Here is a 26,862-nt window from a genome sequence, read left to right on the forward strand (position 1 = left end):
TCGTTCTTATTCCTTTCACACTTAGCTCAAAGTCCATATATTGTGGTTCCCCAATTAACATTTGTTGAATAAATGCATGACAGGATAAATGAATGAATGGCAGATATTGTCCTAGTGATGACTATCTCCTTATCAAACACCTAATTACAATTAGTATTTGAAGTTGATTACATTGTAAAAATAACCACACAGTGCTAATCTGAATCTTTCACAGAGACCAGCCTACTGGAGATTATAGAATCTGGTTTCTAGAAAAATAAATTTGGGGTTATTAGAAAATAGTTTCAAATAAATTATAAGGTGACATTTTATTATGTAGTCTATATCCATCTCAGATGGGTATTTTGCTTGTCAGTTTGTTTTTCATCCAAGAGGGTTATGTGACTAAGAATTGGCTTCTAAAACTTTCAAACATTTTGTTAGAATGTGATCTTAAATTTGGTTTTACATGTATATTATCTGAAGATACAGTAAAAAATGTCATCTGCTGCACCCCTTCCTCTCACAAGTCTAAATTTAGCACACTTTTTTTTAAAGTGATTGTTACTTGTTTAGACACATTACCTTGACACAAACATTACCTTGAATAAGCAAGTTTGGATGGAGGACCCAGGACAGTGGAGTGGACCAGAACTTTTCTCTATAGTTACGCAGGTTCATCGCTGCAAATAGGCACATGGACTAGGGTAAAAATGGGAGTGAATCGCTGCCCACATTCTTATCACATAGGCAAAGGTGTGTCCTAGTGTGGAGTTTAATCCACCCAGAAGAGAGGTATCTTTCTTCATTTGAGCAAAGACATCTATTGCCCTAGAGCAGCTCTGAGTTGGGGAATGCCTTAGAGGAAGAACCACCTTAAAAAGGAGTGTGTGTGTAACAACAATACCGTGTTTCACCCTTGCTATTTCTCAGTTTTGCCAACTGCTTATATAGTTTGATTGAAAATCTTTAGAAAGCACTTATATCGCGTGTTATCAGCCAAGTAAACATTTGCCAGTGGAGAGAATGAAAACAAAGTTTCACTCTGCAACCAATGCAATACAAAGGCCATAGGGTATTTCTTAATGTACATCTTTATTAATGCTTAAGAAACCAGACTTAATATGTGAGCATAGCTTCACAGTAGGAACAACTAGTCTAATTCCTTCTTTTAAATAGTTCTACTAGGAAAAAAATCCCACAAACTCCACTTTAATTACAATGAATGGCAAAGGTCTCATAGTGATAAGGCATCACAAACAGGCTGGTTTTTATTACACACAAGGGGATGGTAGTAGGCATGATAATCTAGGGAAGAAAGATGGTTCCTAATGTTTACATACTTAGCTCCCACTGGCATTTCACCAGCTTGGAGGTTTGCACTGTCCCTCTTAATCTGAGAGAGTGCATCCAGATTCACAGCAAGACCTCAAGGAGAGCCAGATGATGGGGCAGATGGCAGATGACTAATTTGGCAAGCCTTGATGAGTGGAAATTGTTTGCTTTAATTGCTTGTCAAGTCCAGTATGTACATTAAAGTTAAGGACCTAGCACTTTCACAGAAAATGAAATACTACAAAGTAAATAAGAAGGACTATGTGTAGGGGAGTGGTAAGGGGTGGGAAGAATGATTAGGAAAAAAAAAAGGCTGGAGAGATTTGTGGCAAAACAGTGGTAGGGGGAATATTATTTTATCCAAGAATAGATGACATAAATGCAATTTCTAACTCTGTAAAGTCTGTCTATAATGTTTTTTTTTTCACTTTGAACATGGGAATTTTATGAAATGTAATTTAAGAAAAAAATACAATGAAATATTTAAAGACAGGAAACAATCAAGAACAGGAACTAAGAATTATATACAAGCAGTTACAAGTCAGATTTTGATGCTATATATAATGCATTTAAATTCATTTGTAATGTTTTAAATTTACTAGGCTAATTTTTGAAATATAAAATGGAAAAAAAATTAGACCCATAAAAGAATAACCTATTGAGAAGTCTGAATTCGAGTAGACAACTTACAAAACATATCATTCATAAACAGGAGACAATCATGTATAATTTCATATCTATCATTTTTTGGTCATTGCCAATGAGATTATTTCTCTTTGCAACATAATTTAGCAGCTTAAACATCTCTGAGGACATTTAGAGACTATTGTGGGTAAACAAAAGTGGGAAAATACAGATCAATTACATTTTAGATGGACCAACATGTAACAGTATACATAGTTTATGGACTTGCCTTTCATCAGTCTGTGCTATAGAATGCCTGTCTTTCCTAGCTACAGCTCTATTAGTAAAGGTCTACAATGCCAAGTGCCCTTTTAATTTGGCTCAAACATCATTTAGAAAATGTTTTGTTAATTTCAGCAGATCCCGTGTTTTGTTATTTTGGGAGCCAATAAAATAGTGATAGAAAATGGATTCAGAGAATACACTAGAAGGTCACTTACTTTTTTAAAAGGATACCAATCTCTACATCAAAAAATATTTTATTTACAGTTTGTGTAATGTAAATTACAAATCAGAACTATAAACCTATTTTCTTTATTTATCATTTTGGGCATAATTATTCATAAAAGGACCAAAGAAAGCATAAAATACCTGGAAAACAATATAATAAAAATGCTTCATTAATTTCATACAGGAGCATATTTAACTCCATTAGATATACAAGCCAACTTGTGTGTTTTGATTTCCACACAGTAAAATTTACAATTTTTTGGTATATAGTTCTCTGAGTTTTAACTGTAGAGATCTATGTAATCACTACCATGGTCAGTATGCAGACTTGTTCTGCTATCTCTCGAAGTTCCCTGGTGATCCTTTTGTCCAACCCTCACTATCCCTCCTCTCCATCCCCTAGCAACCACTGGTTGGTCCTCCATCCTAGTAGTTTTGTTGTTTTAGAAAATGGTGTATCCATAGAATCATATGTAGCCTTTTGAGCCTGGTTTCTTTCAGTCAGATAATGCCTTTGAGAAGTTTCCATGTTGATACATCAACCATCTGTTCGTTTTTATAGCTGAATAGATAGATATTAATGGAATATATATACCATAGTTTATCATTTTGCCCATCAAAACACATTTGAGTTGTTTCCAACTTTTTTTGTGAATTTGAGTAGAGCTCCTATAAACATTCCTATACACATTTTTATGTGAACATAATTATTTATCTAGGGACCTACAAATGGGATTGCTGGGTCATTTGATAAGTGTATGCTTAATTTAATTTTTTTAAATATTTATTTTTGATAGAGACAGAGCACAAGTGGGGTAGGTGCAGAGAGAGGAGACACAGAATCCGAAGCAGGCTCCAGGCTCCGAGCTGTCAGCACAGAGCCCGACACAGGGCTCCAACTCGCAAATTGCAAGGTCATGACCTGAGCCAAAGTCAGACACTCAACCAACTGAGCCGCCCAGGTGCCCCTTGTATGCTTAATTTATAATGTAAGATGTTGCCACAGTGTGACCTCAGGGGCATCCAATGAATGCAGCCTATTACATAGTGTAGAGTAGGTTTTAAGTAAATACTTTAGAAATAAATTAAATCACAGAATTTCTTAGCTGAGGGGAAACATAAAAATATCCTATTTGAGAAAAGAGAAAGTTGGAACAAATGAGAACAGAATAATTGTTCAAATTTACGTGGCTAGAAAGTGTTGGAGTGATGGAGTCCCAACCCCTACTTTCTTTGCCCAGTATTCATTCCTTTAGATCAGATTTATTGAGTACATCACCTATGCAAGTCTTATATTTTAATTGGATTTAATATATTGAATAATGTGCACATGCTATATACTACATATTTTGATAAATGACAGTAGGTAACATTGAGCTCTGTCAATGAATCAAACATTGTGCAAAGCAAGTTACACATTTAGACTCACGTAATCCTCACAATAGCCTATGAGATGGTAGTTGTTATTATGTCCATTTTACAGAAGAGGAAATAGAATGACAGAGTCTAACTTGCTCAAGATTACAATTGTAGGCCAGTGATTGAGCTACATTTTTGTGCTGGACATCTGGCTCTAGGCCCTGTGTTCTTAACCTCTAAACTGAGTTTATTGCTAAAAAATACTTAGCACAAAATCCTACTTTGTAGATAACAGAAACAGAGACTCTAAAAATGGTGAAATTATTTACTCAAGTTTATTCAGCTTTTAAAAATGGAATAACCAGCATATTTGATCCTGGCTCGGTTATGGTTCTCAGTGACTCCAAAGTCCATTCATTTATTCAATAAGTATTGACTGAGAGTCTGTGTGCCTGCTCTTTTAGGTGTTGAGCACACTAAGCTTGCCTCCTATGGAGCTTGTACTGTAATATAGAAACATAGAGTAAATAAGTAAGCAAAATGTATAATGCAATCTCAGATAGCAGTAAAAAAAGAAATAAATAAAGGAGGCAAACAAGACAGGCATGAAGTCTGTGAACCAGCTATTTATTTTAGAGAAGGTGGTCAGAGAAGTCTATTCTGAAGGAGTGATGTTCGAGGAAAGACCTGAATACATTTCTTATTAAATACAGTTTCTTACATGCCATGTTGAAATGCTTGGATTTTATAAGTGTGATTAGAAGCCAATGAGAGTTTTAGGGGCACCTGGGTGGTTCAGTCAGTTAAGCATCTGACTTTGACTCAGGTCATGATCTTGCTGTTCACAAGTTTGAGCCCTGCATCTGGTTCTGTGCTGACAGTTCAGAGCCTGGAACATGCTTTGGATTTTGTGTCTTCCTCTCTCTCTGCACCTCCCCTGCTTGCTCTCTCTCTCTCTCTCCCTCAAAAATAAGTAAACACTACAGGCAACTGGGTGGCTCAGTCAGTTAAGCATCCGACTTTGGCTCAAGTCATGATATCATGGTTTATGGGGTTCGAGCCCCATATGGGGCTCTGTGCTGACAGCTCAGACATTTTCAGATTCTGTGTCTCCCTTTCTCTCTGCCTCTCCCTGGCTCTTGGTCTGTCTCTCTCTCTCTCAAGAATAAAATAAACATTTAAAATAAATAAACAAACAAACAAACATTAAAAACAAAAAGAGGGGCGCCTGGGTGGCGCAGTCGGTTAAGCGTCCGACTTCAGCCAGGTCACGATCTCGCGGTCTGTGAGTTCGAGCCCCGCGTCGGGCTCTGGGCTGATGGCTCGGAGCCTGGAGCCTGTTTCCGATTCTGTGTCTCCCTCTCTCTCTGCCCCTCCCCCGTTCATGCTCTGTCTCTCTCTGTCCCAAAAATAAATAAAAACGTTGAAAGGAAAAAAAAAATAAAAAAAAAAAACAAAAAGAAAACTCCAAGAAGAGTTTTCATGAGGGGAGTGGTGTGAACGATTTATGTTTTTTACAAAGATCATTCTGGACCCTGTGTGGAGAATGAATTAATCAGGACACATAAGGAATCCAGGAAATCAGACAGGAGCCTACTGTCAAGTCAAAGGGAAAGATTACAATAATTTGTTTTAAATGACGATAGTAGTAGAAGTGGCAATTTTGGCCTCAGTTGGGGATATATTTTGAACATAGGGCTGCGATCTCTGTGTGACTGTAATAGCATTCAGTAATAGTCACTGAAAATGTTTGCTACTCTTTTGTGCCTTTTTAAAATTAATTTATTTTTTCCTCTCACCTGTTTATTTATTATTATTTTTTTAATTTAAATTCAAGTTAGTTAATATACCGTGTATTCTTGGTTTCAGTGATTCATCTTTTACATATGGCACCCAGTGCTCATCCCAACAAGTGCCCTCCTTAATGCCTATCACCCATTTAGCCCTTCCCCACTCTACCTCCCCTCTAGCAACCCTTGGTTTGTTCTCTGTATTTAAGAGTGTCTTATGGTTTGCCTCCCTCTGTGTTTTTATCTTATTTTACCTTCCCTTTCCCTATGTTCACCTGTTGTGTTCCTCAAACACACGAGTTTGACATATGAGTGAAATCATATGATATCTTTCTCTGGACGACTAATTTTGCTTAGCATAATAAACTCTGGTTCCATCTATGTTGTTGCAAATGGCAAGATTTCATTCTTTTTCATCACTTATGTTTGTGTGTGTGTGTGTGTGTGTGTGTGTGTGTGTGTGTATACCTCATCTTCTTTATCTATTCATCAGGTCAGTGGACATTTGGGCTGTTTCCATGGTTTGGCTATTGTTGATAGCCCTGCTATAAACATTGGGGTGCTTGTGCCCTTTGGAATAAGAATTTTTGGATCCTTTGGATAAATAGCTGTAGTACAATTCCTGGGTTGTAGGGGAGTTCTATTTTTATTTTTTTGTGGAACCTCTATACTGTTTTCCAGAGTGACTGCACTTGTTTGCATTCCCACTAGCAGTCCAAAGGGTTCCTCCTCTTTCTCTGTATCCTCACCAATATCTGTTGTTTCCTGAGTTGTTAATTTTAGCTATTCTGACCCATGTACGATGGTATCTCATTGTGGTTTTGATTTGTATTTCCCTGATGATGTGTGCTTAAGTATTTTATTTTTGGAGATTTACTATAGCTCCAGATTTTTAAAAACCCAATAATGTGCATTCAACTAAAGCATATTTGTTATGTTCATATTTGTGAGAGAGTACTTATTATTAAATCAGATAGAAAAATTAGAGAATTTGTTGGGTTACCAAGTATATATATATTTTTATGCAGATTGTCTCTGAATTATGCACACAATATATGCATGGTTTATGTGTATCACTCAATTGCTTCTTTACAATGTACCTTGTACAAACACATTTAATCAATATATATTTTTTTCCATGATACTGGGTCAACAGTAAGATGCTAAATAAATAATTATTCATTTCTTAATTCATATCTCATATAGGCATTTGATATGAAAGTAAGGGAAAAATTTGATTTTTTTAAGCCCTCTTGTTATCTTTGTTATGTAAACAAATGGAAGGCTGGTTTCCACAGTTATAACATGCCTGGAGGCAGTAATTGATTTTTGGTATTCAAATGGATAATGTTAATGTTTCTTCATTCCACTTCAAATATATTTTCCCCATGAATCAAACAGATAATTTTGTTAACCTGCCTTTGCGTATTGTTACAAACTCCTAATTATATTCCTATTTTTTTTATTGAAGGAGGATTATGTAGTTCACTCACTGTTGGAAAATAAATCTTGTCAAGAAGAATAAAAAGCCCATGTTTGCAACTATAGCTACATTTGTAACAGAATCAATACCAAATGGAAAAATTGGTGATTTTATTAAGGCCTCACATACAACTTTACTGCTGGAGTTACAATTGGAATGAAAACTGTAGGAAGCACAGGCAAATTCAGGATTTTTGAAGCTTGAAGAATTATAAGCTTATAGTTTAAGGACTTCATAATAGTGTTGGCAAAGGGGACTGAATTTTGTTAAACTTGTTTTGGCTGGTAAGGAAAATTTTTCAATTCTGTTTGATAAACAACTTTGTGAAATCAATGAAACTTGATGGTTTAAACATTGTCTTGTATACATTGCCTGATGGTAAAATCAATTGACAAATGGAAGTTGTGAGGCATTCAGTGAAGGCTTCATGAAGAGAAATACAAATGATTTTAATGCATTTATCCAAACTAGTTCTTTTCAGATCAAGTCTGTCTTTCAAGATAAAAGTTAAGAAGAGTATAATAGTCATTATAGACAGCAGTTTGGATCAAAAATAAATATATAGGAAAGCCTCACTGAAACTAAAATATTTCCTAAATTGAACTGTGTGTAGTGAAACCTCCAAAGACCAGAATGTTTGGACAATATTCTAATTAATCAAATTTCCTGTTTATTGGAGGAGTTTGTTGTTGTTGTTGAAAAATATTTCTAAGCATACTCATTCCAATTTTGTTTTCATATGGTATATACAAAACACAGCTGATCATTTATTAAACAATGGAAAATTTTCTGAATTGAGGGTTATTTTATGAATCCCAGTTATAATTGTTTTTATAGAGAGTAAATGAATATTATTAAATGATAATTTCTTGCAAAGCACTGTGCTATATAGTTCAGCCAATACAAAAGAAAAAAAAAAAGAAGAGAAAAAGGGGCACCTGGGTGGCTAAGTGGGTTGAGCGTTCTTCTTTTGATCTCAATTCAGTTCTTTTTTTTTTTTTTTAACTTTATTTTTATTTGAGAGAGAGATAGAGAACAAACAGGTAAGGGACAGAGAGAGAGGGAGACAGAATCCCAAGCAGACTCCCCACTGCCAGCACAGATCCTGATATGGGGCTTAAACTCATGAACTGTAAGATCATAACGTGAGCTGAAATCAAGAGATGGATGCTGAACCGACCAAGCCATCCAGGTGCCGTAACCTAGGCTCACTTCTTGGTCTCAGCGTTGTGAGTTCAAGCCCCAGGTTGGGCCCCATACTGGGCATGAAGCCTACTTTAAAAAAATAATAATAATAAATTGTACTGTTTTCAAAGAGTTTACAGCCTTTGTGGCTTTCTTATATAAAGAGATGATTATAATAGTTAATAACCATAGTAATTTATAGTATATACTTTTTTAATATATTCAGGATGAGAAATATGGAAAAATGCTTAGTGATTACAATTCTATGAATAAATGTTTCTCCCCAAATTCATTCAGGTTTCTATCCAAAAGGTCAGAGTGCAGTCAATATTTTAGAAAACTTTTCATTTAGATGTTTACATATTGACTTTTATATAGTGATATTAAAGTACAGGTTTTATTTCCAATTGAAAGAAACTTGTGCAACATAAGTTGTATATAAATTTCAGTGTGGCATTGCATATATTTTAGAAATAGTGCAGCAAGTTTATTAATTGATGTATAATTTCCCCATCAGTAGTTGTATTAAAATATAAGCTTGTTCTCATTGGAATATAAAACAATGGAAATCTATATTTCATAAACCCATATCATAGTACCTTTTCTCAACAGACATTTTACAAGTTTATAAAGATTTTGGTATAAATTTTCTAGGAGCAATAAAAATAAGTATTGTGGATTAAAGGTGTTTCTTAGTCTCTGGAGTATATTGGCAAAAAATTAAAAAAATAGACTTTGATATTTGCTGTTAAGGATCATGTACATGAATCAATCACTTTGGTTCACCTGCTGTGTTGAAATTATTGTACTTATCAACAGAAATTAATTTTTCTTAATGTCTGTTAGTTTTAATAAGTGAACCTTCCACAGAACCAGTAAAAATGCTCAAATGGTCAAGAATAACTTTGTTTTTTCTTCAGAAACAGACTCTTAGCTACAGAGAACAAACTGAGGGTTACCAGAGGAGAGGTAGGCAGGGGATGGGTTATATAGGTAATAGGGATTAAGGAGGGCACTTCTCCTGATGAGCACCAGGTGTTGTATGTAAATATCGAATCACTAAATTCCACAAGTGAAACTAATATACTATGTTAACTGGAATTTACATAAAAATTAAAAAAAAATAATGGTTTTGTAATTTCATTCTGAATTGAATTTTATTTAGTCAAACAATGTAATGGAATAGTAAAAATTACTTAAGGTCAAAAACATATAACTTAACTAGAATTTAATACTTCCTATGTATAATATTTTAGCAGTCATTAACAAAATTCACCATTATCTTTATGTTAATGATAATAAAACAATGTAAAATCTTAATTGCTTGAAAACCATGCTTACTTTTAGCTTATTTCTCAACAAATATCTAGGATGTGTCCCTAGGTCTTATGGCCCAAGATGGTGGATCAAGGTTTAGCCATCCCATTCCCATTCCAGACAGCATAAGGAAGGTGTGAAGAAGAAAAGAGACAAAGTTGACTCCAATCATGATTTAAATGAAGTTCTGGCAAGATAGCATACAATGTTACCTCCAAGAGCAGCAATGAGAAATGTAATCTTTTATTGGGGTGGCCATATGCCCAGGTAAAGTTGTGTAGTTATTTACTATGAACGAAGAAGAGAATGGGTATTGAAGATTCAAGAAGTCTTTGCCTCCATCCCTAGCATTCTACAAAAGCTGCATTCTCAAAGGTAACAAATGAATTCCAGCATGGCATGTGAGAGACTTGGCACTCAGCAAGGGAGAACGCAGGGGAGTAGCTTGGAGGTGATAGGGTGACAGGACCCTGGAGAGAGGAAATGAAATTTAACAGTTCTTTAGATGTTAGATTTCAGAAACAGTCTAAATATTATGTATTGGTTTTCTAGAACTGCTCTACCAAAGTACCACAAACCATTGAACAATAGCAGTTTATTCCTTCACAGTTCTGGAGGCTAAAAGTCTAATACCAAGGTGTTGGCAGGGCCTCTGAGACTGGGAAGAATCTTCCCTTGGCTCTTCCTAGCTTCTGGTAGTGGCCATCAATTCTTGACATTCCTTGGCATACAGCTGCATCTCACTCACATCTTTGAGAGTTAAAGATGTTACATTTTTTTTGTCCTCCGCCCCCCACCATCTATCTTTGTAGTCACATGATGTTTTCCTCTTCCTAGAAGGCCATTATCATATTGGGTTTAGGGCCGACCTAATGTCTTCATCTTAACTTGATTACATCTACAAAGACCCTGTTTCCAAACAAGGTGATAGTCACAGATACCAGGGTCTTAGCCTTCAACATATCTTTTAGAGGGACATAATTTCACTTATAAAATAATATTTCTATAAAATATACTGTTTGATAAATTTTAGACATCCAGATGAGGAAAGTTTGTGTCTTGTTTTTATTTTAGCAGTGAACTTCCACTATGGTTAAAGGTCTACATTATCATTCAATACTTTTAAATTTAGATTTTTGTCATTTTTGATATGTCAATAGTTGTTAAGGTGGTCTTAATTATTGGAATGTATCCATCTAGATTTTTTTTTCCTTTGTGTACAGAAACCCATTCCCTTGAATACCACTGAAGCATTATGACTTGTCATTTCTGTGTGCATAACATACAGCTGTTGATGTGACTTTATTACGCAGCTCTGTTTCCAGTGTCTTCAAAGTTTACACTTTATATCTTGCCTTAAGTTGCTGTATATTATGTAACTTACTCAAAGAAGATAAGTTCACATCCTTTTTTTAGACTTTCCATACTATTATTACAAGATGCATAATACAGTTTTTTTCAGGCAATTGAAGATTTGAATTGGTACATTAAATGATAAAGATCTTGTACAGGCAGGCATACAAACCATGAGAAGTAATAACTAAAACTCTGACTTCTGGAAGATAGGGAAAATATCAACACAGAAAACAAAACAAAACAAAACAAAACAAAAACATATATGTACACTCAGTGCTCATCTATGAACAGTCTCATGATCCATGCCCTCAAAGAAGGCATACTGAGATCCTTTACTGTCAGTCTGTTATACCTTAGAATACTAATGAATATGCTAATGAATATACCTTAGAATACTAATGAATGACCCAGTTGATATCAATAAAAACTCATATTTTACAACATATTCTATTTCTACTATATGTTTACGAATATATCAATCTAAATTGCTTAACATTTGTATTTTATTTTTTTAATTTTTTTAATGTGAAATTTATTGTCAAATTGGTTTCCATACAACACTCAGTGCTCATCCCAGCAGGTGCCCTCCTCAATGCCCATCACCCACCCTCCCCTCCCTCCCACCCCCCATCAACCCTCAGTTCTCAGTTTTTAAGAGTCTCTTATGTTTTGGCTCCCTCCCTCTCTAACCTTTTTTTTTTTCTTCCCCTCCCACATGGTCTTCTGTTAAGTTTCTCAGGATCCACATAAGAGTGAACACATATGGTATCTGTCTTTCTCTGTATGACTTATTTCACTTAGCATAACACTCTCCAGTTCCATCCACGTTGCTACAAAAGGCCATATTTCATTCTTTCTCATTGCCAAGTAGTATTCCATGGTATATATAAACCACAATTTCTTTATCCATTCATCAGTTGATGGACATTTAGGCTCCTTCCATAATTTGGCTATGGTTGAAAGTATTGCTATAAACATTGGGGTACAAGTGCCCCTATGCATCAGCACTCCTGTATCCCTTGGGTCAATTCCTAGCAGTACTATTGCTGGGTCATAGGGTAGATCTATTTTTAATTTTTTGAGGAACCTCCACACTGTTTTCCAGAACCAGTTTGCATTCCCACCAACAGTGCAAGAGGGTTCCCGTTTCTTCACAAATTCTCAAGCATCCATGGTCTGATTTGTTCATTTTAGCCACTCTGACTGGTGTGAGGTGGTATCTGAGTGTGGTTTTGATTTGTATTTCCCTGATGAGGAGCGACATTGAGCATCTTTTCATGTGCCTGTTGGCCGTCTGGATGTTTTCTTTAGAGAAGTGTCTATTCATGTTTTATGCCCATTTCTTCACTGGATTATTTGTTTAACGGGTGTGTAATTTGGTGAGCTCTTTATAGATTTTGGATACTAGCCCTTTGTCTGATATGTCATTTGCAAATATCTTTTCCCATTCCTTTGGTTGCCTTTTAGTTTTGTTGGTTGTTTCCTTTGCTGTGCAGAAGCTTTTTATCTTCATGAGATCCCAATAGTTCATTTTTGCTTTTAATTTCCTTGCCTTTGGGGATGTGTCAAGTAAGAAATTGCTGTGGCTGAGGTCAGAGAAGTTTTTTCCTGCTTTCTCCTTTAGGGTTTTGATGGTTTTCTGTCTCACATTCAGGTTCTTTATCCATTTTGAGTTTATTTTTGTGAATGGTGTAAGAAAGTGGTCTAGTTTCATCCTTCTGCATGTTGCTGTCCAGTTCTCCCAGCACCATTTGTTAAAGAGACTGCCATTCTTTCCTGCTTTGTCAAAGGTGAGTTGGCCATACTTTCGTGGGTCTAGTTCTGGGGTTTCTATTCTACTCCATTGGTCTGTGTGTCTGTTTTTGTGCCCATACCATGCTGTCTTGATGATTACAGCTTTGTAGTAGAGGCTAAAGGCTGGGATTGTGATCCTCCTGCTTTGGTCTTCTTCTTCAATATTACTTTGGCTATTCACGGTCTTTTGGGGTTCCATACAAATTTTAGGATTGCTTGTTCTAGCTTCGAGAAGAATGCTGGTGCAATTTTGATTGGGATTGAATTGAATGTGTAGATAGCTTTGGGTAGTATTGACATTTTAACAATATTTATTCTGCCATTCCATGAGCTTGGAATGTTTTTCCATTTCTTTATATCTTCTTCAATTTCCTTCATAAGCTTTCTATAGTTTTCAGCATACAGGTCTTTTACATCTTTGGTTAGGTTTATTCCTAGGTATTTTATGATTCTTGGTACAATTGTGAATGGGATCAGTTTCTTTATTTGTCTTTCTGTTGCTTCATTATTAGTGTATAAGAATGCAACTGATTTCCGTACATTGATTTTTTTATCCTGTGACTTTGCTGAATTCATGTATCAGTTCTAGCAGACTTTTGGTGGAGTCTGTCGGGTTTTCCATGTATAATATCATGTCATCTGCAAAAAGTGAGAGCTTGACTTCATCTTTGCCAGTTTTGATGCCTTTTATTTCCTTTTGTTGTCTGACTGCTGATGCTAGAACATTTGTATTTTAAAATGTAGTATTTGAGGGCTTAAAGGCACAAGTTTTAATTATGTAAAATTTTTGCTTAAGAGCGGCTTATTTAGCAATAGAAAAATATTATTTTTAAGAATAAAATTGTTAACATTTATATTTTGATTTTTTTATTTATGTAGGTTTATTCTTTTAGGAAATATAGTAAATTATAAGTTCTAAAGAAAATCTTGTTTAAATGAAATTAATGTATTTACATGCTTTATGTGTCACTACAAATGTGATTGTTTTAATTTCCCTCTTTGCTCTGTTTCTTTGGGACCCATGCCTTCTTATCCTCTGTCCTTAGAACATGCAGTTTAGTAATAGAAAACCATAATATCACTTATATGTCTTATCTAAAAAAGCCGAATGCATAAAACAGAGAGTAGAGTGTTAGCTACCTGGGGCTTCGGGGGAGATTACCAATCAAAGGGTCCAGACTTCCAGTTATAAGATGAGCAAATTCTGAGGCTCTAACATACAGCATGGTGACTATAATTAACAATACTATATTATATACTTGAAAGTTGCTTACAGAATAGATCTTAAATGTCACTGTAAAAAAGAAATGACGATTATGGGGTTCCTGGGTGGCTCGGTTAAGTATCTGAGTTTGGCTCAGGTCATGATCTCACAATTCGTGAGTTTGAGCCCCTCATCAGGCTCTTTGCACTTAGCACAGAGCCCACTTCAGATCCTATGTCTCCCTCTCTCTACCCATCCCCTTCAAAAATAAATGAGAAATTAAAAAAAAATGGTGATTATGAGACCTAAACGAGGGTGTTAGCTAATGCTATGATGGTAATCATTTTTCAACAGGTAAGTGTATCAAATACATACATTGTATACCTTGTATATGTATCAATTATATCTCCTTATAGCTGGGGAAAAATAAAAGTGAGGATGTGTATCAGTGTGTGGTTTATGTGGATTAATGAGATTCAAAATAGTTTTTAGTTCATGGAATCGGTGTAGAGCATGTGGAGTGAAGAGTTGAGGGAGACTTCTTCATTGTGCATGGCATAGAAAGGTTATATAACTTCCTGTGTATCTTCTTGTCTTGGCAGTGTGTGCAGGGACAGAGAACAAGCTGAGCTCTCTCTCTGACCTGGAGCAGCAGTATCGAGCCTTGCGCAAATACTATGAGAACTGTGAGGTGGTCATGGGCAACCTGGAGATAACCAGCATCGAGCACAACCGGGACCTCTCCTTTCTGCGGGTAAAACTGTCTCTTTCTTTCTCTTCTCTTCTCTGTGAGTGGACGGTGGTGTCGTGATGCAGAAAGATAGACCATCTTGCTTCAACTTGATGGCTATGTTCTTTTGCCTGGCAGGGACCATGACCGTAGGCAGAAGACATATTGAGGCATGCCTAGTAAAAGAACAAGAGTAACAATGCTGTCATGACTGAAACCCTGAGTTTAGAGCAGTTACTGTTATCCTAAGAGAGTTGAAAGATTCTGTCAGGGTGTTGTACATGATATCTAGTAAGTCTGCCTTTTTCTGAATTGCATGCAAAGGGAAATGTGTTAGACTGGGAACTAGAAGAGTCAAAGGACCAATCAGATAAGAATTGGTAACTTTAGTAATCTCACTTTCTGTCCCTTTTCTGTCACTTTGGAAATTTCAGGCTATTCTATATTACTGTAATAAGACTAATACTATTATCTGTAGCGGTAAAATGGCATTCATTTTTCAAACCTACAAATTAGTAAAATTAGACACAGGGAATTATAAGTACTTATATAGGTTGATATATGCATGTACATACATGCAGGTGTGTACATAAAAAGTTACTCAGAGACAACCAGTCCTTTTACAAACTTGTTTTGGCTCTCATTTTTACATCCTTAGTCTGCTTAACAGACTATCGTTGCTTAATGCCTTCAGTTTCTTATGTTTTGCTTTAACCAGAATAGATATAGGAATATCTGAACTTGAAAGAGATACTATCTTCACACCTATGAATTTATTCTTTTTATAAGAACTAATAAGATGTATTTTAAATAGCAGCATCCCTTTAATTTATTTGAGTTTTTTCAATAATATTTACGCATTTCTCAGGAGTACTGTCTTATGTAAATCTAGACAGAAGTGTTTCAAATACTGATACAGTAAACTATTCAGGAGATAGTGAATTATTTAAAGAACTACAATAATTTAAATAATTCCGTACCTAAATAAGTAGTAACAAAAAGAAGCAATGATCTTTAAATACTTTGAATATTTAAATACTTTGAAAACTTGAATAAACATATCTAGAAGGGTAACAACTACAGAAAATAAACCACCTCAAAACTTAAACAGCACTATAAAGCTGACAATACATGTAAGCTTAGTAATGACCCATGAACATACCTTTATTCTCATCTATTTATTTAAAGGTAATACTATTTTTTTTCTTACTAAAAGCAACATTTTGGTTGTTAGTTCACTTATCTGTTGTTCCTTTGGAAAGTAACTATTTCTATTTGTGACATTTATTTATTCAGTCAACAAATAGTCTTAGCCCAAGAATACAATAGCAAGTAATCTATTGTCCTTGACTTCAACAATCTTGCAGTCTTGTAGAGGGTTACAGGTGTGTGATACATTAAGTATTGTGTATATTTGTGTGTATATGTGTATGTGGGTGTATATAATGTATACAGTATGTATATATGCATATATGAAAATTTTATAGTTGCTAAGAGAGAAATAAGATACCAAAATCTGAATGAAGGTATGGTCTTTTGTTAATAGTAGATGTGGGTGCTGGGCAAAGAAAGGAGTGGCTAATTCTGAAGGATTCAGGAAAGATCTCATCAAAGAAATGCTTAAATTGAATCATGAGAAAACGAATAGGGACTTAAAAGGTGAGTGGGTGGAAGAGAAAGGCATTCTGATGGAAGTAATGTAAGGGAAGGCTTAGAAAGAAGGCTCTAAGTCAGAGTTAATACAAGTGTACTTAATGTTTACTGCTTTAGATATTAGACATATGCATGTAAGTAAATAACACATCATTCTCACCTTCATGGAAATTGTAGTGTAGAGTGGATGAAGAGAAACTTGTCATGGAATAAAATATTAAATTGGAGAGGTAGAGAACCTTGTACCACAGATAGGTATCCAGGGGACATCAGCATCCAAATTAACTACTTAACATTTGGGGCTTAGAAAAAATCATCAAGGGGGATTGAAAAGAATTAGACCAAAAAGTAGACCAAGGACTGAACTCTCCACATGCCCTATTCTCTGTTTTTAGGTGAGTTCAGTGTTATAAGTACTTTTCTGAATGACCCCTAAAAACAGGGACTATGAGCTGAAGTCTCCATTATGCTACTGTATTGGATGAGCCACTCTAACTGTACCTTAGAAAATCCTGAAAGCTCTCCATTTCCAGGTTTTCTCTGTTATTCAAAACTTCGCTTTATGTCACTTCACTGTTATGTAAAACCTATAATACTACCTGTTTTTGCTAACCAAAAAAATCTGAAGAGGATTTTTGCTTTTACAAAATGATCATTGCTTCTTTGCTTCACACCATTTCAAAGTAGGAAGGGTTTCATAGGAACACTCTTCTTTCAGATAGCAGGGGAAAACTGTAATACAAAAATTTCTCTCTTTAGAACTACATTATGGTTCATTTGTGTTCTTTGTGGTTTCCCTCCAAAGTACCTAATTTGTCCAATATTGGCACATTACAATAAGTTCAGTGCATGTAAAGGAAATCTCGTTATTTTACATTATGCTATCGTGTTCAATAAGTTTTGAATTGTATCAGCAAGTAGTAATCTTACATTAATCTATTCTATTTATTACATAAGCTTCATATATATTTATGTAAGTGTAATTCACTGAGCAACTTCTTACACAGGTGTGCAATTTCCCCTCCTCTAAGAATGACTCAAACCTGTAATGTGTTCAGAGAGACATTAATTCTGGAATTAATTTCTTTCTTTAAGAACACAAGAAATTACTTTTGTTTTTAAAAGATTTTCCATCTTTATTTTTCTTCTCTAAGTAGTGAGTTCATAGTATTTTGTTTTATTTGTTTTGTATGAAACCACTCAAATTTCTATAATTTACGAGAACAACTTAGCTCAGGATCCTGTCTACCTCTTTCACTATCTGAATAGTCAATGTCTAGGACAGTGCCTAAAATATCATGAGCTTTCATTAAGTATTTGTCTGATGGACAAATGAATGAATAAAATTTCATAAAACTTAATACTTTATAGATTCCTATTTTGTATATTATATGTTCTCTAGATGAATATGTTCATCTAACCCTTATGTTATTTCTTCATGACACCACCAAAGGTCAGGTGTGTGGGCATAGACACAGACTAGGTCAATCAGAATCTCTTCCCGTGAGTTTCTATACCAGTTTCTTGACTGATATGGGTACATAGTTTCTTGACTATTTGCATACCAGAATACAGTCATCTTTTTTCTTGTGGTTGGAATGTCAGAGAAGGCTGTGCAGACAGCAGAATGGAGCCAACACCCTGAAACAGAGAGCAGAGAGGATGACCATTCACCCCAGATTACTGGTGAGGGAATCATTCATTTCCACATTCCAGTCTGCTTCTCATGACTGGTTGCATTACAGCCAGTGAGTCCAAAAGATACCCCTGGAACTTGAGAGTAACTTTGAAGTGATTTTCCTTTTTATTTTTTTTTCCCTTAAACTAGATGGGTTTTCTATCACTATAACTAAAATATCCCATCTACTCCCATCTCTCAAGATATTAAGAACACAGAAAAAGTAGGCTTTTGAAATGGAATATGTGCTTATATATTATAAATCTAAACAAAAAAAATCAGAAAAAAGATAAAAACACCCTAAAATGTTTTGGAGTTACTTCCTTAATCTCCGTTAGATGTATTTTATTGAAATACTTTGAAATGCATTACTTTCACGATGCTTTTATTACACCAACCTTAGAGTTTATCGCTGTAAGCACCTTTTCACCCAGCTGTGTTGTAACCTCCAAGTTTTTGCATTTCTCTTACGGGGGAAAAAAAAATTCAGTTGACAATAGTTAGCATTAGACCCCCGAGACACCACATAGTTGGCTAGAAAAAGGCCCTAAAACTTATTTACTATGTATTTTATCACCATCACAAGGTTAAGACATAATAGAAAACAGCGAGGCATAAAAATCATAGATTTTGTGTTATTGTCTTACACTTTGTGAACTCTCTCAAACGAGGTGAAATATAGCGAATGATGGGAATGAACTTTTAGACCTTTTACCATCATTAGAATTCTCAAGAGTTTTTTCTCTTTTGTCATTCCATTGGACCTCTTTGCTATTGCTGGTATTCAGTGCTCAGCTTTTATAATTTACATTTATTTTCTTTATTTGATATATTCATTTTAAGCAAATAAGTATTACGTGTCAACTAAGTGTAAGACAGTGTGGTATATAAAGTGGAGTATATATGAGGAGTATTAATGACTATTCTTAACAGGCATAGTTATATCAGGTATAATATAATAGGCATATAATTTTTATATAACAGGTAACAATTTTTAATTTTGACTTGTATTTAGTTGAGTGAAACTTGTTTTGGACATAGTTATTTTTAGGATTATGTAGAGCTAAATTTATTTTAGTGGTTGATTCATTGACCGGAGATATTAAAAACATTAGTAATTCATTGAACCTGTCTACACTGTAGTGTAGAAGCCTTAAATCTTGATTATAGATGTCTTTATTACTGAAAGTGAATAAAAATAAATTAATATATTAATAAATAGCAACATTAATATTTTGTTATTGATAGCAAAAGGCACTGTGTTTGAAAAAGTCAGAAAGTATAGTTTTATAAAGCAAAAATACTTTAAACATATCTTCTCTCAGATGATGAATAACACATGTTGTTATGGGAAAGTAAATTTTATGAGAAAACATTTTTTTTAAAAAATAGCTGTTTTTATTGTATTCTTGGCACAAAGCTATAGGGAATTTTTTGTATATATAAGAAATAATGCCATCTAAAACTTTATTTTTAAAAATAAAACTCCAATATATTTCTTGATAGAAACCATATAGTTCATTTTTCTTTACCATAGAAAATATTTTATTTTTAATTTCAAATATTATCTTTGTCTTTTAGTTAATAATTAACATCTTATAATGTCATGGAACTATCATCCTTCTTTATTAGGATATATATGGGATTTTTATGTTTGAGGTTGTTGCTTTTCAACCAGTCTCCATCGGACATGAAATTTGTGTTGCTTTTCCAGTGCTAGTAATGGACCTATATTATTTCATTTTATACTCACACATTGTTCCTTTTCTGAGTAAGGACACATATTTGTAGGAAGGCAGATGAAGCTGTAACTCAGAGACTGCAAGATGCTGTCTGGCTTGCTCCCTGGAACTTAAGACCTTGGCTTCATTAGCATGTTTCTGTTACAATGTAATCAGGGATGCTGCCTGGCAGTAATGAGTTTCAAGTTGTAACAAGTAACTCTGCTTTCACCTATTCCTTAGCTGTTTTCAGTAACTAGTCTGGCTTAATATAAAATTCTGAAATATTTGCCTTTCAACCTACTTCTAGCTTCAGGGTCTACCTTATTGTCCTCTGGCAATTCAAAGCAGATGACCAGAATTAAATCCAACAATATAGGGAGTGGTTTTTATATTTACATTTGTTTCCTATATCTTTCTTCCCCATTTAACTCTATCTATGCCTGGGTAAAGCTGTCTTCTGCATAGCATGATTTATCAAAATGCTATGTGGAATAATTCATATTTAAAAAAATAGGTAATTTAGGGACACCTGGGGAGCTCAGTCAGATGAGCGTCCCACACTTGATTTCAGCTCAGGTCATGATCCCAGGGTCGTGGGATTGAGCCCCATGTTGGGTGCCATGCTGAGTGTGGAGCTTGCTTAAGATATATTCTCTCTCTCTCTCTCTCTCTCTCTCTCTCTCTCTCTCGATGTCTCTCCACCCCCCAACCCCATCCCTTCCTCTGCTGGAGCTCTCTCACTCTAAAAATGAATTAAGTGAATATATATATATATATATATATATATATATATATATATATGTATTTGAAGTACTTTATTCCTTTGGGTTAGAAAATAATTTATTGAATAGTTTGTTTAAATAATGGTGACCATTGCCTCTGTCTGGTTTTAGCTTATTAAATACTGTATAGAATGACTTGTGTGAGATTGTGTTGAAAAGATTGATTAGAATCAGGATGTGAAAACTAGTCATATTTTAGAATCATAAAAAAAATTGAAGAGCAAAATACCATTTAGATGAAACATCTATGACATAATAAGGTAGATCCATATGTATATTTTCACGTTTGCCTGAAAGATGACATAAATGCACTATTTTCTAATACAGCACATTTATTTCAGCTGTGCACAGAATTTGATTGGACCGCATAGTAAGGGAGCACGAGCCTCAATTTAAGTTTTCCTGAATAACTTTGTAGCATAAATAAGCCATATATTTATTTGTAGGGTGCCTAGGAGGCTCAGTTGGTTACATGTGCAACTTTGGCTTAGGTACTTATCTCAGTGTGTGAGTTCAAGCCCCACATAGGGCTCTAAGCTGTCAGCGCAGAGCCTGCTTTGGATCCTGTCTCGCTCTGTCTCTGACCCTCCCCGGTTTGCATTCTGCCTCTTTCTCTTAAAAACAGACATTAAAAGATAAATAAATAAATAAATAAATAAATAAATAAATAAATAAATAAAAATAAGTGGTATATTAGTAACTCTATCAAATAGTAGATAAGTAAATAGGATTCCTATATCAAGGGTTGATTTTCTTTGTTTACTCACTGAGCATAGAAGTTTAAGTTTTTCTTCCACGCCACTAACTGGAATAGGTAGCAAGAAAGGACCATGAAATTCAATATCTAAAAGACTTAGAATGAATCATCATTAGGTTAAAAGAAACTGCACCTTTAAGCAAGCAGTAGACTAAGGGTATTTCAACACTTTACTTAATTTTATCTTTCTGTCTGAATTCCATGTAAACTACATATGTGCTGTATTTAGATGATGAAAACTTAGCTGATTGAGATGGGGAATATCAAAAAGGAAGTAGACTAATATTTAAACGTGTCTGTTGGGCCAAAACAGATATTCTGGGTTAAATGGAATTTTCAAAGCTATGATAGTTTCTGAAAGCTGTTTCTAAGACTGGTAAATATAATACATATGTAATTTTGTATGTATGTATTTACAGCTGGCTTTTAAATTGAAATTTGATTTTGTACTAAGTCTAATCATAGAAGTTGTATTGCATTTTAAAAAGCTATGCAATTTGCACTTGGCCTAGGGAAAAAACAAAATTTCCTCAAAGGTTAAATGCCGTTTAATCTGAAAATATACATGACTCAAAATCCTGATGCTCTTCAGCAATCTTACACGATAAATGATGAAAATGTCTATATTTTTGCTCAGGCAGTGATATAAGCATATTTTTCAAACTTTCTTCTTAATCCTTTAAATGAAATACTAAATAAAAAAGATTGACACTCTTCTCTACATGTTAAAAAAAAATTAGTAGTGCCTAGAAAAAGATACATTTAGTAGAAAATAAACATTTGAAGGAGTATTGGAAAGAAGGATAGTAATAAAAATAGATCAGTATAATTTATAATTCTATTATATATGTATAACAAATATAAATTAGTGACTAGTGACTATATATATATATTATGTGATATATAATATATGTATATAATATATATTTAACCATTTTCTACGACTGAGTCAAATTACTGTGAAATATTAAACCTATATGTTTCTAAGAGACTATTACTAAAAACTGCTTAGAATAAGTTTTTAAATCCCTAAATTGTAATGCATTTTCTAGAAAAAAAATGCCCTTGTTGCAAATATACTTAAAAATGAATTTATTAGGATGCTGAGCAGATGCAAAGCATTCCTTTATATCTCTGGGGGCTGTACTATTTAAATTTGGCTTAAATGGTGAGTATAATGAGTTTACAGGCTTATCTTAACCTTAATTAGAGAAATATGTGAGTAACAAACCCATTTCACTCTATGATTCTCAGATACTCTTTTCCTAGGGGAATTGAGTATATACAGGTTATTTATTTACCTCTTTTATTTGTAAGTAGAAAAGATCTTGGTTTGAAGAGAGAGAACAAATGATATTTATGTGAGTTTTTAAGACTAACTTGAAGCATTTTGGCAATGGGCTGCCTTTTAATTCTAAAATCCAAATAGTAGAATATAACCAAATAAAACCTTTAAAAATTTTACAACTGTGTGTATTTTCATTAGCTTTATTTTTCTCTGACTCTTAACATGGAACACTGTTTTCTTCAAAAAAGGGAAGATGAACAATTTTTGTATGAGACCAAATCAATTTTAAAGGTCTCTCTTGAGTCACATAGAGTGTAATTTAAAGTTCAAAAGTGTAAAAATAAAACGTGAAGACGGTTCCATTTAGAGCCACTATAATTATTTCTCCTGATCCCTAATTTGAACCCATTTAACTGTAAAATATTATATTAAAATGTATAATGAAAGTGATAAAATTAAGGTATCTGTTTTAGTAAATATAAGCCTCTTTGAAGTAATTTCTATTCAATCTCTACATGGAAATCAGAATATGTAATTGAATGTTGGAGTAAATCCTCTTAAGCAATTTGGTGCCACATGTATTTCTGAAAATAAAAGTACCTATCAGCATGCTTGTCACCTGGTAGCCCATTAGTAAGAGGCAACTCTATCCAACCCTATTGGGTTTCTTTCTTTCTTCTTTCATTCCCTACACAGCAACTATTGAGCCATACTCTGAAGACCTGACAATAAATTTTTACAAAGTGTTTTTAGAAGTTTTGGATGGTATGATTTTGTATTTTCAGAGAGGTGAAACTGCGAGTCAAACACTTGGTTGTAAGAAGGAATCAATAGCTAAATATGTACAAGCTCTCTACATAGTGAGTGAGAGTTGTTTCAGCAATCTAAAAGACATCCTGTGGGGCACCTGGGTGGCTCAGTCAGTTAACTGTCCAACTTCAGCTCAGGTCATGATCTCACAGTCCATGAGTTTGAGCCCTGCATTGGGCTCTGTGCTGACAGCTTGGAGCCTGGAGCCTGTTTCCGATTCTGTGTCTCCCTCTCTGCCCCTCCCCTGCTCATGCTCTGTCTCTTTCTGTCTCAAAAATAAATAAAAACATTTAAAATAAAAATAAAATAAAATAAAATAAAAATAAAAGACATCCTCTGATGGAATCATTGAAAGCATTCATGAAAGGAATTAATAAGGCATCAATGAAGCATTGGGAAGAATTCATGAAAGGAAAATAGGTTAAAAAGTATAAGCAAATCAGACTATATGGTATATTATAATACTTCCTTAAAATTTCCCTCCTCTGAGAACAATGGCCAGAATTCTTATTAAGTTCCTATATTATCTGGCCCCTACCTTGTCCTCCACTATTGCTGATGACACTAAAATTCATGGCTATCTTTCAGTATTAGCCAACTTCCTTTGTATATCAAGTTCTCTGTAACGTGATTGCCTTTCCTTTCATTTTCAGATGTTCTCCCCGCCGACAAACATAAATACATACACTTATTCCTGTCTAAGTTCTGTTTAATTTTCAAATCTGCTTTTAAAAATCGTTTCTCCAGAGAAGTTTTACTGACTCTCATATGTTACTGAATTCTTCCCATTATTACATTCATAGCACTGTATGCTTCTTTGTAGGACTTCCTTCATAGCAATTATTTAAGTATTTGCTTAATTTCTGCCTACTCTTCTAAATAATGAATACCTTGAGGGCAAGGGCCATGCCTAGTTCACTGTAAAATTCTAGCACATAATAGAGTGTCTCTCATATAGTGGCTGTTCAGCAAATATTTGTGGAATGAATAAATGAGTAAATTGAATAACAATAAGAATGAATTCTAATACTCTTTATAACTTTTTTAGTCGGGAAAAAATGATTATACTGGCATTTTTTAAACATTATTTACTTTTCACTTTTCTAATTGAAGCTCCTCTCCCTAGTGCTTCGTAGAATCAATGGTGTCTTATTTATGTTTCATGAACTGATTTGTTTTATAATAAATAATATGCTACCTATAGTGGAAACATGGGAAACTAAACTTACATACTTAACATTAATACATTAAAAACCTAATGGGTGGCTAAGTAGTCTATTTTGTGGACTCAGTTGTGTGAAGATCAAAGCCATGTTGAGGGGACTGGGATGTGTCAGTAGGTTAAGTGTCCAACTCAAGTCGACTCTTGATTTTGGCTCAGGTCATGACCTCATGCTTGGCTGAAGCCTGCTTTAAGATTCTTTCTCTCTCCCTCTGCCCCTCTCTCCCACACACGTACTCTCTCTCAAATAAAAAAAATGAAAGAAAAATCTTTAAAAAAAAAAGTCATGAAACCTTCACAACTTTATTTTTTTTTTTTCAACGTTTATTTTATTTTTGGGACAGAGAGAGACAGAGCATGAACGGGGGAGGGGCAGAGAGAGAGGGAGACACAGAATCAGAAACAGGCTCCAGGCTCTGAGCCATCAGCCCAGAGCCCGACGCGGGGCTCGAACTCACGGACTGCGAGATCGTGACCTGGCTGAAGTCGGACGCTTAACCGACTGCGCCACCCAGGCGCCCCAAAACCTTCACAACTTTAAATATCCTCTTCTTTGGACTGCCTTGAATACCTGAGTTTCTGCCCATTAACATGATCTCCGATATCCAGTTACTCTTTTTCTTTTTTTTTTTTAATGTTTATTTACTTATTTTGAGAGAGAGAGAGAGAGAGAGAGAGAGAGAGAGAGCACACACACACACAAGCCAGGGAGGGACAGAGAGGGAGAAAGAGAGAATCCCAAGCAGGCTCTGAACTGTCAGCACAGAGCTCAATGTGGGGCTTGATCCCACAAACCATGAGATCATGACCTGAGCCCAAACCGAGAATCAGACACTTAACCAACTTAGCCCCCCAGGTACCCCTATATCTAGTTACTCTTTATAAACTAAGGTTTCTATGCTTTTGTTTTGTTTTGTTTTGTTTTTCTTTCATGGTGAATTTCTTTTTAAAATGTTTTAATGTTTATTTTTGAGAGAAAGACAGAGACAGAGTGCAAGTGGGGGAGGGGCAGAGAGAGAGGGAGACACAGAATCCAAAGCAGGTTCCAGGCTCCAAACTGTCAGCACAGAACCCAATGCAGGGCTCGAGCCCTTGGACCATGTTAACTGACTGAGCCACCCAGGCGCCCCTGGTCTCTATGCTTTTGTATGTCATTTCCCCCCTCTCTGGAATGCCTTTCCACTCTTCTCATTTTGGAAAATCCTCAGACCTTAACATGTTCCCCAAGTTCAATCTGTATCCCCAACCCTGCCCCCACCACCAAGCCAACCAAAATTCATGTTTTCCATATACTTAGTATATGTCTGTGTGATATCATATGTCACTCTGTGTAGGAATGTGTTGGACTGTGGGATGTACTTTGCATTCTCATCAATTTATTTATATATATACGCACGCGCGCGCGCACACACACACACATATATATATATATATATATATATATATATATATATATTGTGTAGAGCAAATGAGAGTAAATGTTCAGTCAACTTTTGTTCTTTGAGCAGATAAACTGGCTTAAGTGGTTTTCTCCCAGTGAACTTTGTTATACTGTAGTTGTATTCTCTGTAATAAGAAACACTCTGTATAGGCACTTTTAGAGTAACCTTTGGGTTGTCACAGACTAATACCTGGTATATATCATTTGTTGAGATAGATGCAAGGCACTATGCTGATTCTGTTTTCCACTCCTTATGACAATCTTATGTGTAAGTGTCATTGTACTTCTTTTTTATAAGTGATAAAACTTAGGCTATGATAAATCGAGTGACTTTCTCAGAACTGCACTGCTAACGGGCAAAGCAAACACTTTAACCCAGTTCTTTCACTTCATAGTGCAGACACTTTTATTTTTCCTTACTATTGCCCACTATTTGTCAATGACCCATGTATTACTTAGAGCAGGTTTTTAGGGAAATTGATACAAGGCAACTATTTTGCATGTATATGCCAGAGGATCAGGACAGATAACTCTGAGGGTTAAAAAATTCAGGAGGGCCCAGTCATGGGAGCTCCCACAATAATGGTGAGATTTACTTCCAGGAACTTGAGTAGTTAATTGTCCACTAAATATCCTGCGAAAAATCCCCACAGGCTTCTACAGGGGGAGGAGAAAAGGAACCATTTTGAAATGCATTATTTTCTTCTTTTTTAAAATTAAAAAAAAAAAGTTTATTTTTTGAGAGAGAGCATGAGCAGAGGAGGGGCAGAAAGAGAGACACCGAATCTGAAGCAGGCTCCAGACTCTGAGCTGTTAGCACAGAGCCCAACGTGGGGCCCTC

General features: G+C 35.0%; 1 protein-coding gene across 1 annotated transcript in view; it reads left to right on the forward strand.

The window, feature by feature from the left end:
* The first annotated feature begins 692 nt into the window (after positions 1-692).
* The window catches only part of ERBB4 (erb-b2 receptor tyrosine kinase 4), a 730,912-nt gene continuing 704,742 nt past the window's right edge, over positions 693-26,862 (forward strand). Inside the window, exons 1-2 of the mRNA XM_047082226.1 lie at positions 693-735; positions 14,539-14,690. Coding sequence (XP_046938182.1) covers positions 693-735; positions 14,539-14,690 — 195 coding nt within the window. The remainder of the gene's footprint in view (positions 736-14,538; positions 14,691-26,862) is intronic.

This window comes from Lynx rufus, unplaced genomic scaffold, assembly GCF_022079265.1.
Source record: "Lynx rufus isolate CCGP_SWC_20201006 ecotype Redwood Valley unplaced genomic scaffold, mLynRuf1.p SCAF_2, whole genome shotgun sequence".
NCBI classification, from domain to species: Eukaryota; Metazoa; Chordata; class Mammalia; order Carnivora; family Felidae; genus Lynx; species Lynx rufus.